The following is a 16627-nucleotide window of genomic DNA, read 5'->3' as shown; positions in this document are numbered from 1 at the left end:
ACACAAACCAGCCAATCACCAACCAGCACAGCATCAGCCAGCGAACCACAAACCACCACAACACAAACCAGCCAATCAGCAACCACCACAACACAAACCAGCCAATCAACAACCAGCACAACATTAGACAGCCAATCATCAGGCAGCACAACGCAAACCAGCCAATTACCAACCAGCACAGCATCAGCCAGCCAATCACCAACCACCACAACACAAACAAGCATATCACCAACCAACATAACTTCAGCCAACAAATCATCAGGCAGCACAACCCTAACAAGCCAATTACTAACAAGCACATCAGCCAGCAAATCACCAACCACCACAACACAAACCAGCCAATCACCAACCAGCACAGCATCAGCCAGCAAATCACCAACCACCACAACACAAACCAGCCAATTACCAACCAGCACAGCATCAGCCAGCAAATCATCAGGCAGCACAACCCAAACCAGCCAGTCACCAACCAGCACCACATCCCCCAGCGAACCACCAACCACCACAACACAAACCAGCCAATCACCAACCAGCACAACATTAGCCAGCAAATCATCAGGCAGCACAACGAAAACCAGCCAATTACCAACCAGCACAGCATCAGCCAGCAAATCATCAGGCAGCACAAGGCAAACCAGCCAATTACTAACAAGCACAACATCAGCCAGCGAACCACCAACCACCACAACACAAACCAGCCAATCACCAACCAGCACAGCATCAGCCAGCAAATCATCAGGCAGCACAACGCAAACCAGCCAGTCACCAACCAGCACAATATCAGCTAGCAAATCATCAGGCAGCACAACCCAAACCAGCCAATCACCAACCAGCACAGCATCAACAAAAGTCAGCCCAACACCAACAAAGAAGGCAGAACCAAGCCAGTCACCAACCAGTATAGCAAAATCCAGCCAATCACCAACCAACACAGTGCCAGCCAGCCAATCACCAGGCATCAGTGCACCAGCCAAGACCTTATCTGACCATTCAGCAGGCAGTAATACCAAACCTAGCCAATCCTTATCCAGCCAAACACCACTGAGCCAATCAACAAATGGCTCAAAAACACCAAACCAATCATCACTCACCGCAACGTCTTCCAACCAATCACCAACCCATTTGATACCAGCTAATCAATCCATAAGCAGCTCGGAAACATCACAGCACACGTCATCCAGTTTTACATCACTCAACCAATCCCTGACCAGCTCAGTGCCATCGAGCCAATCACCACCCGGTTCACCAGGAACAGCAGTCAGCGGAGAAGAGCGTCCACTTAACATTTCACAGCTCGCCAGGCAGGCGAAGGAAGCCCCGAGGTCGTCGATTCGTAGGATTCAAGGTATGTTTTAAAGAGTTCATGGTGAAGCCAAGACCAGCCCTACTCTGCCTCTGATTGGCTTACCCTGATATTCTTATCTTAACGCTAACCAATCCCACTCCTCTGGCCCAAACCTAACCAACCCAACCAACGAAGGCAACATGTACCAGCCAATCAGAGGCAGAGTCGGCAGGTCATAGCATTCGTAGTTTATCTTTTACTTCAGATCTGTGGGGAGGAGGTTTTGGTTTTGCTGTCCCTTATGAGACCACTTGAGGAAACCAATGCCTGACATTTTTACACCCTGCACTTGTGGCTTTAACAGAATAGTTTGAAATTTTGAGAAATACGCCTACTCGCTTTCTTGCTGGGAGTTAGATGTAGTGAAAGACACCACTCTCATGTCTGTGGAGCTATTAGCTTAGCTTAATTTAAAGACTGAAACCAGGTCCAAAGATGTAAACACATTCATGTCTAAAGCCGTTTAATTAGTTAAATCTGATTACCAACTGAAATGTAAAAAAATAACAACTAAAAAAACTGCTGATCACCAAAAACTCTCCCTTAGTTATGCTAAGCTAAGCTAATAGCGAGCTCCAGACCTAGCACACAGGCATGAGAGTGGTATTGATCTCTCATTAACCTCTTGATGGGCAAAGTAGAAGAAATAGTTAATTGTTGATCTGAGATAGGAGTCTCCACCAGTCTAACAAAATGAAACCCATCCACCAAGAGACCTTCACATCTTGACTTGTCAACACGCCACATAAGCGGCACACTATTACCTGCATTAGCATCGCATATTTGGCATGAATTGTGTTGCAGAATCACGTCATTCTGACGTAACGGGTGATTGGACTCCACTAAACAGTACCAGGTGAAAGAGTCCTGTATGGTCCCTACTTGTGTGTGACGTAGCTGGCTGAGCAGACAGCTGTAAGCCCACCGAGCAGATGGTGTTACTGCACGAGTTTGGTGTTTGGTGGTGCGTTCAGGGACTGGAACATTTGTTCCATACGAGTGCTGACAGATGGCGACTTCTACTTAAAGCCTATGCAGATACGCATTGTTTGTCGTCCGTTTCCGTGGTTATACGGAGACAATTTTGCGGCGGTTGAAAGGAGAGAGACATACAGTATTTTAGTATATAGTAGTAGTTTAATCAATTTTACTGACTTTTTTTGTTTTTTGTAAAAACGTTAAGTCAGGTAAGATTGTTGTCAGGTGAGATTTGGGTGAAATTTGTGGTGAAACACCTTGAAAAGGGAAGATTATTCATTGTTGGAGACATCATTGTCCCCCCCCCCCCCCCCCCCCCCCCCCACACACACACACACACACACACACACTTTATTATACACACCTAGCTTATTATACAATAAACAGGTATTATGTTGTTTTAATCTTGGTATCTTGTATCTTATCTTGTTTTTTACCTTACTGGTGCTGATTTGCACTGAAAACCTACCAAACGTAATTTGGGTGTGTGCTTCCAAAGACAACAAAGTGTATTTTGTGTAACTGTTGGTTTTCTGTGAGCAGAGCCGTGTGTGTTTCCGTGTCTGAACGGAGGACAGTGCGTCCAGCCGGAGTCCTGCGACTGCAGCTTGTATCAGGCCACCGGACACAGGTGTCAGACAGGTAAACCCTCGAACTATACAAAGGTTTTAAATGAGAAAATCAATCATCATGAACCATTATAACATTTATAAGAACTACAGAATTAATATTAAATGGTGATGATTAAGCTGTATACAATTGATTGCTAATAAGTCCTTTTAATTTATTTAATTTGAGCATAATAGGAACAATGTGTGTGGTTTGTGTGAAACACATTTAACTCTTTTATGACTTATAATGATGCCAAATTTGAAAAAAAGGAGAGTTCTTCATTTAGAGTGATCCTTTAAACTAAAGACAATTGAATTAGTAATGCAAAATATAAGCTAAATAATAAATAATGATATATTATTACAGATTAAGCTACTCAGCAGTGTATAGATGAACACATCCACTTACATAATGTAAGTTATTCTGAAATGGGCCATTGTGCATAATGAGTACTTTTACTTTTGGGACTCTAAGTATATTTTGATGCTAATACTTTTGTACTTTCACTCAAGTAAGATTTTGAATGTTAGATTTTTTTTTTCTTATAACAGTATTTACACACTGTGGTTTCGCTGCTTTTACTTAAATAAGAGATTGGAGTCATCCATCACAGCTCTACAACTACAAACGCAGATTTCCTACTATAAATATCTCAGTGAAGTGATTTTGGTCGATCTAAAGTGATATTATTGTGCAAAAGGACACAACTACCAGCAGGGTGAGATGCTTCCATCTGTTTCCAATACAAGTCGACTTCATTATAATTAAAAAATGTTAGTCCTGAGACACTAAAAAGCTGTATTAATCAATATTTCTGCTTTAATATTTAAAGCTTTTAGCGCATCTTCTATGTATTAATAAAGCATTTGGGAAGATGCATGGAACAAAATGATTTGTTAAGACACATCCATTAACATAAGTTTCAAGACTCTTGTGTGTAAATATCTGAGCGTTCGGACTGAAGGTGAAGGGTATAATCATTTCTTTTGTCCCCTTAATCACCCGGCCAGTTCCGAATCCTGGCTTTGAACGGGAGATGACGTGTCGGACGTGGGGTCAGTACAACTTCGAGACCTTTGACGGCCTCTACTACCATTTCCCCGGTCGATGCACGTACACTCTGCTGAAGGACTGTGAGGAAACGGCCCAGGCCAGCATCGTCGTCCAGGTCAGTTCAGACTTTCGTTGCCAGACCTTCCTCCACAGCACTGCAGAGGAGGGTCTGGCTAGTCCAAGCGGGATTCTTGGATGGGAGAAAAACATGCTCTGGATTATTGGCATTTCTCTAAACCAATCACAATCGTGTTGGGCGGGGCTAAAGGATGGTCAAAGCAACGGCGCCTCTGCAAAATAGCAAGGGGAAGGATTTTGTTTTGATGGAACATGTGTACGTTCAAAAGTTGTTTTAGTCGTGTGAGAGAAAACTCCGATTGGACAGATAGTCTAGCTAGCTGTCTGGATTTACCCTGCAGAGATATGAGGACCAGGTTACCATAGTCCTCAGATTGGACAGATAGTCTAGCTAGCTGTCTGGATTTACCCTGCAGAGATCTGAGGACCAGGTAACCACATGCAGTCCTCAGATACAGATAATCTAGCTAGCTGTCTGGATTTACCCTGCAGAGATCTGAGAAGCAGTTAACCATAGTCCTCATGAATCCGACACAAAGGCCGACAAAATGGAAGCCCAAGGCAACGGAAAACCCGCCTAAATGAGAGAAATCTGTCGGAATCTCCGGGATGTACCTGAACCATCCCAAATGTCGATAGAGACAGATCAGACTCAACAGAACAAAGTAAATCCTCCAGACAGAAGCTCCCCAGAAGGTTCCGGTCTGATGCCTGCTTCAAGTGGAGGAAAGTTAGACTCGCTGACGTCCTGCTCTAAAACACACTCTGACTCCTGCTAGGTTCAGGCTCAGCCTGAGGAGAAGATTTTCTCTGAAGATTAGTGAAAGCTATCTGGTTATTAGAGTCAATTACCATTAAATACTGTAATTATCCACCATGCCTTGAAAGCATCTGCAACAGACCGGGACTTTGTTCCCTTGAAAAGGAAGCAGATACTGTATGTGTGTTTATGGGAAAACCAAACCGAACAGGGAACATGAAAAGATCCAAATAAGGATTATTGATCACACATTAATACATAATACTGGTATTTTTGATGAGCAGCATCTCATGAACTAAATGCAAAGCTGCAGAGCCAACAAGAAGAACATGTTAGAAAGAGATGAGAGATGAGATGAGATTTTCTTTGACAGAATCCACACTTTGCTGAAGAATGCGTGTTACTTTCAGGGTCAAGTTTCAGCGTTTAAACGAGTCTTTTAGGGAGAGCTGGGGCATAAATGTGTTGTTGTTTCCTCATTTGTGCTGCACTGTGAATGGTATATTATCTGCTGGTCTATTGGAAGTCTAAAGAAAGTCTTCACAGACACGACATGTTCAAAATCAAACTCTCCATCGACAAAACAATCAGTCAGTTAAAAGGTTTTCAAGTGATAAACATGGCATTTTTCTACATTTTTCAACAGACAGAATGAAAGTAGGAAAAAACAACTTTCAGGTCCTGGACAGTTGTTTTAAAGCTCGGTACTAACAAAATGCTATTTGTGAGATCTATAATGATCAAATTATCTGAAGGCAAAGTTAAATATTTTCTAGCACATGAAAAAAGATTCTTTTATATATATATATATATATACAGTATATATATATATATATATATATATACAGTTCAGGCCAAAGGTTTGGAACCACCTTCTCATTCAATGCGTTGACCAAGAAGAAAACGCATTGATTGAGAAGGTTTGTTCAAACTTTTAGGTTTTGCCACATAGGTAAAATAGTCCCTGCTCTTCGTAATTGTTGCATTCAAGTACGCTCTGACCTCTGAAATTTGACAGTAAGCGGCTGAACATGAGAGAGAGATACGTAATGTGACAGGGGCTTTGATACCATAGTAACATATATATATATATATATACCCTTCATTTATTCAGGGAGGGTCAATTGAGAGCAAGCTCTTATTTCCTATGATGCCCTGATTACAGGCCATACAAAGTTACAACACATACCACCAAGACCACTGAACATAGCAATCAATACACACTATACAGTTGCAATACACAGTACGCACATAAGACAGTCACAGAATGTTAAACTCAAAATGCACATGTGCATGCAGTATACATGGCTTCATAAAGAAGTCATTTAACGTGATTAAACTGAATTAGGCTTCAATTTCAATAGAAACAGCAGGCCGTTCCATTTATATGGGGCATAGTATTCAAAAGCAGATTTGCCTAATTCTGTCCTAAGAAATGGAATATTTACAACCCAGGAGTCCGTAGTGCGAGTGTCATAGTGATACGAATTAAAATTCTGCAAGCTAGTTAAATATAGAGGCAGTTTTTAAGCAAGGCTTTGTAGATAAATAGGATGCAGTATTGCTCGTTTCTTATAGCCAAGGATGTCCAGCCTATATTTTGATAAAGGAGACAGTGGTGGGTACTAAACCTACAGATAGAAATCAATCGGCTTCCGTGTTGAGGAAGCTGCGTGCATACATCGCTTACCATGAAGGATATTACTTCGTTTAAGTCTTTGCAAGGTAATCTTCATGATGTACTGAAATGAATCTGCATTAACTCTGAAAATGTGAAATGCATATTATTATTATTATTATTTTGATATTATTTCTACGTTGCATCTTGCTACTTGCAGGTCCACAATGACCCGGGCTGCAGCTCGGCGCCCTACAGCTGCCAACGATCTGTGAGCCTCTTCCTCCCGTGGGACGGGGAGGTCCGTCTGCACGCCACCAACGTGACCTTCAAGGGCCAAAGGTCAGCAGTGGAGCACAAGACACAAATGAATATCTTCACATACCAAATACATATTTATGTATATATTTCTGTTTTCTCTGTTTTAGGAATTCTTTATATATACTGTACATGCATAGAGCAAGCAGTGTATAGATTATATATATATATATATATATATATATATATATATATATATATATATATATATATATATATATATATATAGATACATATATACATATATATGTATCTATATACATATGGGCCAAGACCCAAACTGGAAGTATCATTACCATCTGGGTGGGCTAATTCTAGTTGTGATTTTTTAGATTGCTATACGTCCCTAGACTATATTTTGATGATTTAATGATGAACAAACAACCTTATAATGATCTTAGTTGCCTTAGGTTTAAGATTGCATCACTTTAAATATGATTTTGACAGTTTGTGTGTTTCTTGTAAATTAAGCAAAGGTGTCAGGAGGGGAAAATAACAAAATGTCCAAAAAACATTGCTGCTCCTGTAGAAAGTCTATCACATATTAATTTACTCAGATTGACCCTTTAAAAAATGTAGTATTGGTAAAGTTTGCCCACTCAGATAGTACTGATATCTGATCTGGCCCCTGTACTTATATTGGGATGTATTAGTTATTTTAGTTTGTCTAAGGCTGCTTGCTTCTTATATTCTTAATTTGACCTAAAAGACATGTGCTCTAAAAGTGTATTTATTAAGGATGCGACGAGATCAGATTAAAATGTGACGAGATTTCTCGTCGAGGTGAAAAGTTGTCTCGTGAGGCGATGTGATGTCAGCGTGATGGAGCGTGGAATTACTACTGAAGATCCCCCGCCACTTTTAAATCATTTGTGTGGCAACATTTTGGTTTTCCAGCGGAAATGATAACCGGCGAAAGAGTGACAGACAAGACGAACACAATATGTAAACATTGTAAGAAAAAAATGCTGAATACCGCGGCTAACACGAACACTATGCAAAAACACTTACAGCACCACCACAGCTCTCTACTAACTACTGCACCCGCGACGAAAACATCAAAAGGGCAAACAACTTCTGTGTAGTTTCTCTCTTTTTCATGCTTGAAGAAAAAAATTGTTTCTGTTTGCACTTGTAGTTTTGTAGTTGGTAGAGTTTATACAAAACATTTTGCAGTGTTTGCACGTCCTTTACTGCATATAATTCATTAAAATAGTAAAAAAAAAAAAAGTTCAATAACATTCATCATTAATAGTTGATTTCAAAATGCACCTAATTTGTTTTGCATTCTGTGATTTTTCAGTTGAATAAAAAAACTATTTTCCATTCATATATTTCATCGAGGATTTCTTTAAATGTTTTTTTAAATCGTCTCGTCTCGTTCTCGTGAACCCAATCTCGTGATGTGTCTCGTCTCGTCACACCCCTAGTATTTATATATTTTGATGTTATATTGTATTTGTATAAATCTGTAGAGAGATTAGCGCCGTGTATCAGTCTGTGTCATGTAGAAGGGAGGTCTGATTTCGTGGTGCGTTCACTGTCTCCGTCTTTAGTTTGCAGCTGCCCAATCACATCCACGACCTGCAGCTGGAGCAGATCTCTCAGTACGTCCTGGTGACGCAGCAGCACGGCTTCACGCTGGCCTGGGAGGGGCGCAGCGGCTCCGTCTACATCAAACTCAGCCCCGAGTTTGTGGGCCGCACCTGCGGCCTGTGTGGGAACTTCAACGCGGACGTCCAGGACGACCTGAAGACCAGTTATGGTACAATCATTCAGGGTTTAAGCGGTTATTTACATTCCAGATGGCAGGGTTAAAATTGGGCTAAATTTAGCTCATTACAGAACTTCTGTATCCAGTGTTAGAAAACGTATTCAGATGTTTTACTTAAGTACATTTAATGTATATGCAGAAAATGTACTTATAGTATTTAAGGTATTAAAATGTCCCCTGTGACAGTTTTCAAAGTTTTTTTTTACACAGTACAGACAAAAACAACAGCGTAGTGGTAGGCTGAGACCTCCTCTGACACAAACCAAACAATATGCTCTCTCCTTTATACCTTTACAGCTATTAGACAGCACAACAAGCACTTTAAACGTACATTTTAATACCTATTTTTATTTTTATTGTATTTATGTGTAGTATTATGTCGTAGTGTATTCGTTGTATTGTATTTATTTATTCTGTAGTTTTTATGGGGATGATGGCAGGTGTGAGCACTGTAATTTTGATTTTTATGGATGAAATTAACTTGACTTGACTATATGTATATATATACATTTCATTTCTGTCTTTCCCAGGCTTGCTGACTCATGAAATAGAGATGTTTGGGAACAGCTGGGTGGAGACGGAGCCACACGAGGCCCGATGTCCCATGGTGCTCTCTGGCTTCTCCTCACCCTGTGCGGCAGTCGAAGCTCATGTCCTGCTGGTGAGATGTCCAATATAAAAGTGTAGGCTTCCCTGCTGTAGACAAATGTGTATGCTTATATGTTCTGAGTTTAAAATAAACTGTATTTGTGTGTTATGCGGCTGCAGAAAGTGAAGGAGGTGTGTGCTCTGATGCTGGATCCGCCATTTCAGAGCTGCCACGACTTTGTCAGCCCGCTGTCCTACATGGCCAGCTGCTCCAACGACCTCTGCATGTAAGTGCACCAGATTCAGATTGGATCCAGATTATTTCGTCCTGATGGTGGCCCCTTGATGAAATGTCAGGGTGTCAGGAAAATCCTGAGGTTTATTATTTCAATGCATACCATGAATATCACCAGCAATTTTAATGGGAAGTAAGTTCTTTGTTTTTGAGATATTGTGATGAGTTCAAGTGTCCAAAATGGAAATGATTCAACCTCTTGAGAGCATGAATGTGTTCTTGAGATATTTCTTGTGTACAATTGTAATTGGCATTAGAGGATCAGAGATTCAAAACAATTCTGGAACCATGAATACCCATGCAAGCAGTAGTTGTCCTTTGAATTGTGGCGCAAACCTTGCGACTCAGTTGTTTGTGTTCAGCTCTTAAGAAGATGAGAGAGGATTTCACTGCATGTGAACTCAGCTGAAAATCCGAGTCAGACAGAGCTAGTGCTGCACCATGTGAAGATGTCCTGATCCAGCACCCTATACTGGGAAACTGGAGGGACATTTACAGATAGTGGCAACATGTATTCAGTAGTGCAAGAAGCTGTGCACTGGATGCATGTAATTCATTTGTCTTGCAGTCATCACAGCAGAATGAATGATACTCAGGCTTCTCGGGCCACCCACATACTGTTTGCCTAAATTCCAAGGTTATTTTAGTCACATGTTTTCAATTTACCGACTATTTCTGCATTTCATTTTTATCGTCAGTTGAGTTATCTACTTGTCTGACAATTTCCATGTTAGTTGTTAAAGCCTCTTGGTGTGGGATTTGAACATTTCTGACTTTAGTTCCTCACGCAGTACTTTAAAATGCACCCTGGGAGACAGCATTGTACACTACCATGGGATCAGAACTAGGGACACTGGTTTATTTTTATCTTTTTTGACACGTAAAATTTTGTATGATCACATAATGTTCTTTTTACAGAAGAACTTTAATAACCAATTTAACATAAATAACATCCTGCAGTTGGTATTTTGAAAATCTCCAATTCCAGTTGCAGTTATTAGGGTGCGTTCTGAGATTTGTTGGATTTTTACATTAGTGTCCATAGAAGCATTTTTTGTTACTGTCTGGTTTAAAATGATCCCACTCAGCTTCCTCAGCTGTGTCTTCTGGTTGTTCAGGTCTGATCTTCCTTCTGTGAGTAACATCAGCCATGGAAGTCTGTTACTGTTAACTCATAGTAAAATGAACCTTATTAGATGATTGATACAGCCACAACAAACTCAAGCTATACTGCAGCTTCCAATTTAAAGCCTACTTGGACTATTTACTAATTTATTAACTGTGAAGGAGACACAGCTGGTGGGTAGTTATTTGTTTTTTAGTTTTTTGCTGCACAGAGTCTAATCAGTGAAGCGTACCTGGCTCCTGTGGCCACACCTCTCCTGGCTCCTTTCTAAGAGTCCTTCTCTGTCTGTTTCTGTGTTGAAGGTCGGGTCCCAGCGGTGATGTGGTATGCCAGGTGTTGAGCGAGTACGCCCGGGCCTGTGCCCACGCTGACCACCCACTGCACGACTGGAGGCAGCACATTCCTCAGTGTGGTACGTTTATTTATTTTTTCAGGTGTTTTTAACTGTGTGCCAAAGAGGATTGCAAAAACTGCATTTTTCTTTGGTGACTGATGTGAACTTTTTGTAGGTTGATGGTGAGCAGATGAGGAAATTCAGCTGGTGTATTGTTTGGTTGGGCTAAGCTTAGTCATTCTTACATTTTTAGTCTCTGTAATGTAAAAAAATTGTTAATATTTGATCATCTTTCCTACTGAAAAAAATTATATGGATTAGATATACTGCTGTAGCCTAGCTGAACGATGCAGATAGCTACATTAGCTAGCTAAAGAAAGATCAGCTAAAGAACAGAGGCTGTGGAAAGGCACAGCACATAGCTAACATAAAACTGAGAAACCCTCACATTTTTACATTTGAGTAGCCTTGAAATCCAGACCCAAATCCGAAAGGATTTAGGGTACAGCCTATTTAAGATACTCCAATGTGATTGGTGCAGCTCGCCTCTGGCCCCGCCTACATCAGATACACCGATGTGATTGGTGCAGCTTGGCTACCAGGCACATAGTTAATAAGCAGCATTACTCAACGCCAGAGTAACTCGCTGAGCTAATTCAAATTCTGCTCTTGCAAGAACTCTGGATTTTCAGGGTAACATTTTAGTCCATTCAATGTTAAAAAATGAAAGTACTGCCCACTACAATTATTTGTATCGGCAAGATACGTGTAGACAACTTACAAACGTTAGCTAAAATATTGTTAGCCAACTGTGGCTAAGATTGACCGCAGCAGGGTTAAAATTAAACTGAGAAAAACAGCATTTTTACATTTATAATCTGCGTAAAAATTGCCAAAATGTAATCCCATCCCATGGTATTTCAGGTATTTCAGTGGTAGAAACCCATTTAAATTATTTTATAAATCAGATGTTTGCTAAATAGCCGTTAACTTGACAAAGTCACCTGCAGCAGAAAGAAGATAGCTACTAGAACAGAAGATTTTATTCAATTGTAAAACCCGTTTTAACTGGGCTGTAGGTTGTGGTGTGATCTCCAGACACTGCAGGTCATCTGTTAAAGCTGCCCTCTGCTTGTCCGCTGCATGGACAACCCCGAGCCTTTTGGGTGGAAAGTTTTTGACATATTTGTTGTGTTTCATTTTTTCGACCAGCGAAGCAATGTCCCCTTGGTCTGCAGTACAGGGAATGCATCAGCTGCTGCCCGGCGTCCTGCAACATGGAGCGGACATGCATCGACAGCAAGCTGGCCTGCCTGGATGGATGCTACTGTCCCGATGGTGAGTTTCTATTCAGCATATATTTTCTCTCGTAGTGTCTATTTCCCTTAAAAGCTTTCTGTCCTGTCACAAACCACCTTTCCTCCTAATTGTTCATGACTTTTATTTTGCATCCACTTACTAATCTTGTATCATGTAAATAGACGTGAGACAAAAGCAGCAGTAATCTTCAGTGTCTCCTATCTTACTTTCTGCGTTGTTGTCTCTCCTCAGGTCTGATCTACGAGGACGGAGGCTGTGTGACACCCTCTGACTGTCCCTGCGAGTACCACGGCATGTTTTATCCATCTGGACAGATGCTGCAGGAGGAATGCAACAACTGGTGAGCAGGGTTTAACCTCTCTGGTCTAGTAACTGTAAGTAACTGGATAACATCTCTGATTAACCTGTTTAATTAATGTTCTATTATCCCATAAATCTGTGTGCGAGGAGAACCAACGTAAGGCTTTTTATAGTATTTAAATGACACCTCTGACACCTCATTTTTTCCCTAATAACCAACTGTTACTATGCTTGTTTGAAAGCCATGATGTCTCTCTCTCATGGGTGGGGCAAATTCTCTGAGTGGGCAAAGCAGAAAAAGGGGAGGAACCTAGCCCCTTATGACCTCATAAGATTCCAGATCAACCCATCTGAGCTTTTTTATTTTCTCAAAGGCAGAACAGGATACCCAGGGCTTGGTTTACCCCTAACCCCATTTCTAGCAACTGGGGTACCATAGGCAGACTGGGGGAACGTATATTAATGTTAACAAACCTCCTAAAGTGAAACTTTCATGCCGTGGGACCTTTAATTGAATCCTAAATGGACACACGTAAAACCAACATGAGACCATGTTGCATTACATGTCATCATCCTGTATTAAAAACAAAAAAAAACAGGTTATTGTCCTGCAGATTCCATACAGTCCTTTTAATCTTCTCAGATCTGACCACCTGGGCCCAGTGGGTCCAGTTTCTATCAGTGATCCAGCCGATTAGCTCAGGCTTTCATGTTCCCCACCTGTGGACGTCTCTGCTTTCTGTTTCAGCACATGCGTGGGTGGAGTGTGGAACTGCACCGACTACAGCTGCCCAGGTTTGTGCCTTTCGTCTGTCGGTGGTTGAATTTAAACTCAAACTGTGCTGCAGGTCACATTCAAATTCAATGCTGATGGTAATCATTTTATTACAAAAAATTCTATGTAGACGTCTCTAATTAGGAAGCAAGAAAGAAAGAAGATTCCTAGCTTGGGGTTGGAAGAAGGAAAGGTTGTATGGGTGTGAGAAAAAAGAGAGCTTTCTTGTAAGTAACCAGGAAAAGAAGCATCATAGAAAGGGAACAAGGCAGGGAAGATGGCATCTCAGTTAGGAAACAAGAAAGGAACCTACTTTGTCTCCTACTTTAGTAGTCAAGGAGAAGAAAGTCCCTAGATATGGTGCAAAGAAATGCTTCCTAGTTAATGAGAAAGGAAAGGAAGGAGGAGCCTATTTATTTAGAGAGGAAAAAAAGGAACAAATAGGAGCAAGAGTCCCGATAAATGTAAGTAAGTAAAGTAAGTAGAATTTCTTTGTATAGCACTTTTCTCAGATGAAGATCACAAAGTGCTTCACAACAAAAGGAAGCATTAACAACTCTCATAAATACAATGCATCACAAAAAAACAAAAGAATAACACATACACAATGTATGGTCCCTAGTCATGGAGCAAGGAAAAAGGAAGAAGAAAGCATCATAACAAAGGAAAAAGAAGAAATATGGTTCAAGCTCAGAAGATGCTTCACGGCAATGAAAGATGAAGCTTTCTAGTTTTTGAGAGCAATAAATCAGGAAGTAACAGAGCAAGGAAGCTTCTGTGTTCAAGAGAAAGGAAGTAGGACGCTTCCAAGTTTTGGAGTATGAAAAGGAAGATGGCCTCTTAGTCAGGGAACAAGGAAGGAAGAACCGTTGTAGCTTAAGACAAGAAAATGGAAAGTCTCCTACCTCTGCATTCATGGAGATTATAGTCCCTAGATGTGGTGCAAGGAATGGTTTCTTAGTTAGGGAAAGGGAAAGGATGGAGAAGGCTTCTAGTTTGGGAGGAAAAAATTATTATAAGAAAAGGTTTGGATGGCGGACGTTTCCGAGATGGGAAACAAAAAGGAGGAAAGAGGAAGCATCAGAAAAGATGATGAAAGTGGTGGTTTCCTACTTGGGTTTCCTGATGGGGTCAATGATGAGGTTGAGGGCAAAGCTTCCCATTTCAAGAGACAGGAACGAGGCTTCCTAGTTTTGGAAGAGAAAAAGGAAAGATTCAAACTGACAAATGAGGAAAAACAAAACAAGGTAAGAAAGGAGAAGTAAATCTCATTAAGGTGAGAAGAAGAGAGAAAGTTCCCTTCTAATAAGACAACATGGACCGTGCCATGGAGCAAGGTGTCGGCCCTTTAACTACCAGACAGTAGCTATGTTTAGCCACACGTTTTTATCCAAATTAAGTAAAATTCGATGGAATTTCATGAATGTTGAATCAAAGGAAATACGTTCGATCTTATTGGGTTTTGTCTTGATGATATTCGGCTTATGCGATAAACGCTGATGGAAACGTTATGTGATGAATAAACAATGAATTGCGATTAAGTTTTAGGTCATTTTATGGTTGCAACCTGCCACGAAACAAAGAAGAAGAAGTTGTAGTTCATTTCCGCGCAGTATTTCCTCTCTGCTTGCACATATGGGGGATTCAATAAAGACAGACGGAAGTGGACGGACGAGGAGACGAGAGACTTTCTGAATTTAATTTACGAGCAAAATGCTACGAATATTTTAGATGGGACGTCCTCCAAAATAAATGGAAGACGGTCAAACAGCGAGACGTGTCTCAAAAAAAGAGTCTCGCAGCGGTGCCGGAGGGACAATAAAAGCCAACTTGCATCTGCATCGCCATAGCGATGTGTTGATAGCATCGTTGTTTATTATAGCTTGATGTGTCACAGCTGGCACAACTTGTGCAATATTGATCATGTGATGCTAGACGGTGCGATCGGTTTTGTCTAGAAAATGTTTTGCTTGAATGTTGTGCAGGAATGAGGGCAGTACACACACACACACACACACACACACACACACACACACACACACACACACACACACACACAGACACACACACACTCACACACACACACACACCTGGACTCACATTATTACCTGGACACTTGAACCTTGACTGATAATTTATGGTAAATGTCTTTTTTTATAACCAAAGGTTTTATTGTTATTATTATTATTATTATTATTATTAGTATTAATACTATCTTTAAACTGTCTGCTTTTCTCTCTATACTGTATTTTTTCTTTTTCTTTCTGATAACTGCTGCTGGAAATTTCAATTTCCTTCCATCCCAAAAGGATTAAAAAAGAGAAATCTAAGTCTAAATGTGACTCAGTGCGAAAATGAACGGAAACACCTTAAAATGTCTCAAATCAATCCAATAAACCGATTTGATCGCAAAACAGCATGAGACGTCATCACCACAGGTTGTCATTGGCTTTAAAGCCGTTGGATGGAAACACACTTTTCACCAGCTTTATTCACATGAGTTTCATGATAATCAGAGAATTTCCTTGCCACTTGGACGGAAACGTAGAGGTTCTACGGTAAAAGTTTCCTGGGATGAATAAAGTAAAGAAGTAAAAGCTGTCTCCCTCTCTCTCTCTCTACAGGCGAGTGCTCGGTGACTGGCGATATGTATTTTCAGTCCTTCGACGGGCGGATCTACACCTTCCCTGCAACGTGTCACTATGTCCTCGCCAGGAGTCGCCACTCGGGGAAGTTCACAGTCACGGTCCAGAACGCCCCCTGCGGAGCCGTGAGTCACGTTTAATCTCAATTGTTTATGTTCATCTCCAAAAAAATAGTTCCCTTCCTTTTTTTTTTCTTCTTTCTGTGCTTTTAAAACAAACGTTTCTACATCTTGGAAAAGTCTTGCACGCCCACCTCCACCTCCACCTCCACAATCAGCCTATGCGAGTGTTCTGCTGTCTCGGCTTACAGGTTTATGCGATTTGTCCGTCATGTAGATCATATCATAACTTAAGTGCTCAATAATCCCTGCTGAGTCCGGGTCATTTTTGTTCAAGAGCCTGAGAGAAATGAGAGCCCGGAGGAGTCTAACCCGTCGATCTAACCCGGGCAGATAATAGAATATGAAAAGCAACAATAGCTTCTTCCCCTCTCTCCTCTCTCTCTCCAAGCCTTCTGTTTCCCAGCAGCTTGTTGAGGCGATGGAGGGGAGGAGGCGAGATATAAGATGTCCCACTCATCAGAGCCGGGGCCCGAGACCTCTAACAGCCAAGTGAACAGGATTACCTTATCTGGTCCGACTGACAGAGCTGTGCACCGCTTTGTAGTGAGGAGGGAGGTGAAGAGAGGCACTGGATGGGGGGGGGGGG

At 41.2% G+C, this 16627-nt stretch overlaps 1 protein-coding gene across 1 annotated transcript in view; it reads left to right on the top strand.

Moving 5' to 3' along the window:
• Positions 1 to 16627, top strand: part of LOC117954511 (otogelin-like) — an 84107-nt gene that overhangs the window by 4313 nt on the left and 63167 nt on the right. The window contains 12 exon segments of the mRNA XM_034888415.1: positions 12 to 1345; positions 2867 to 2965; positions 3946 to 4103; positions 6665 to 6786; positions 8319 to 8527; positions 9067 to 9197; positions 9305 to 9411; positions 10848 to 10957; positions 12092 to 12217; positions 12431 to 12539; positions 13248 to 13294; positions 15899 to 16044. Coding sequence (XP_034744306.1) covers positions 12 to 1345; positions 2867 to 2965; positions 3946 to 4103; positions 6665 to 6786; positions 8319 to 8527; positions 9067 to 9197; positions 9305 to 9411; positions 10848 to 10957; positions 12092 to 12217; positions 12431 to 12539; positions 13248 to 13294; positions 15899 to 16044 — 2698 coding nt within the window.

The sequence above is a fragment of the Etheostoma cragini genome, chromosome 1, assembly GCF_013103735.1.
Source record: "Etheostoma cragini isolate CJK2018 chromosome 1, CSU_Ecrag_1.0, whole genome shotgun sequence".
In the NCBI taxonomy this organism is placed as follows: domain Eukaryota; kingdom Metazoa; phylum Chordata; class Actinopteri; order Perciformes; family Percidae; genus Etheostoma; species Etheostoma cragini.
The sequence above is the reverse complement of the archived record's forward strand: the minus strand, read 5'-3'. Positions and strand labels throughout refer to the sequence as shown.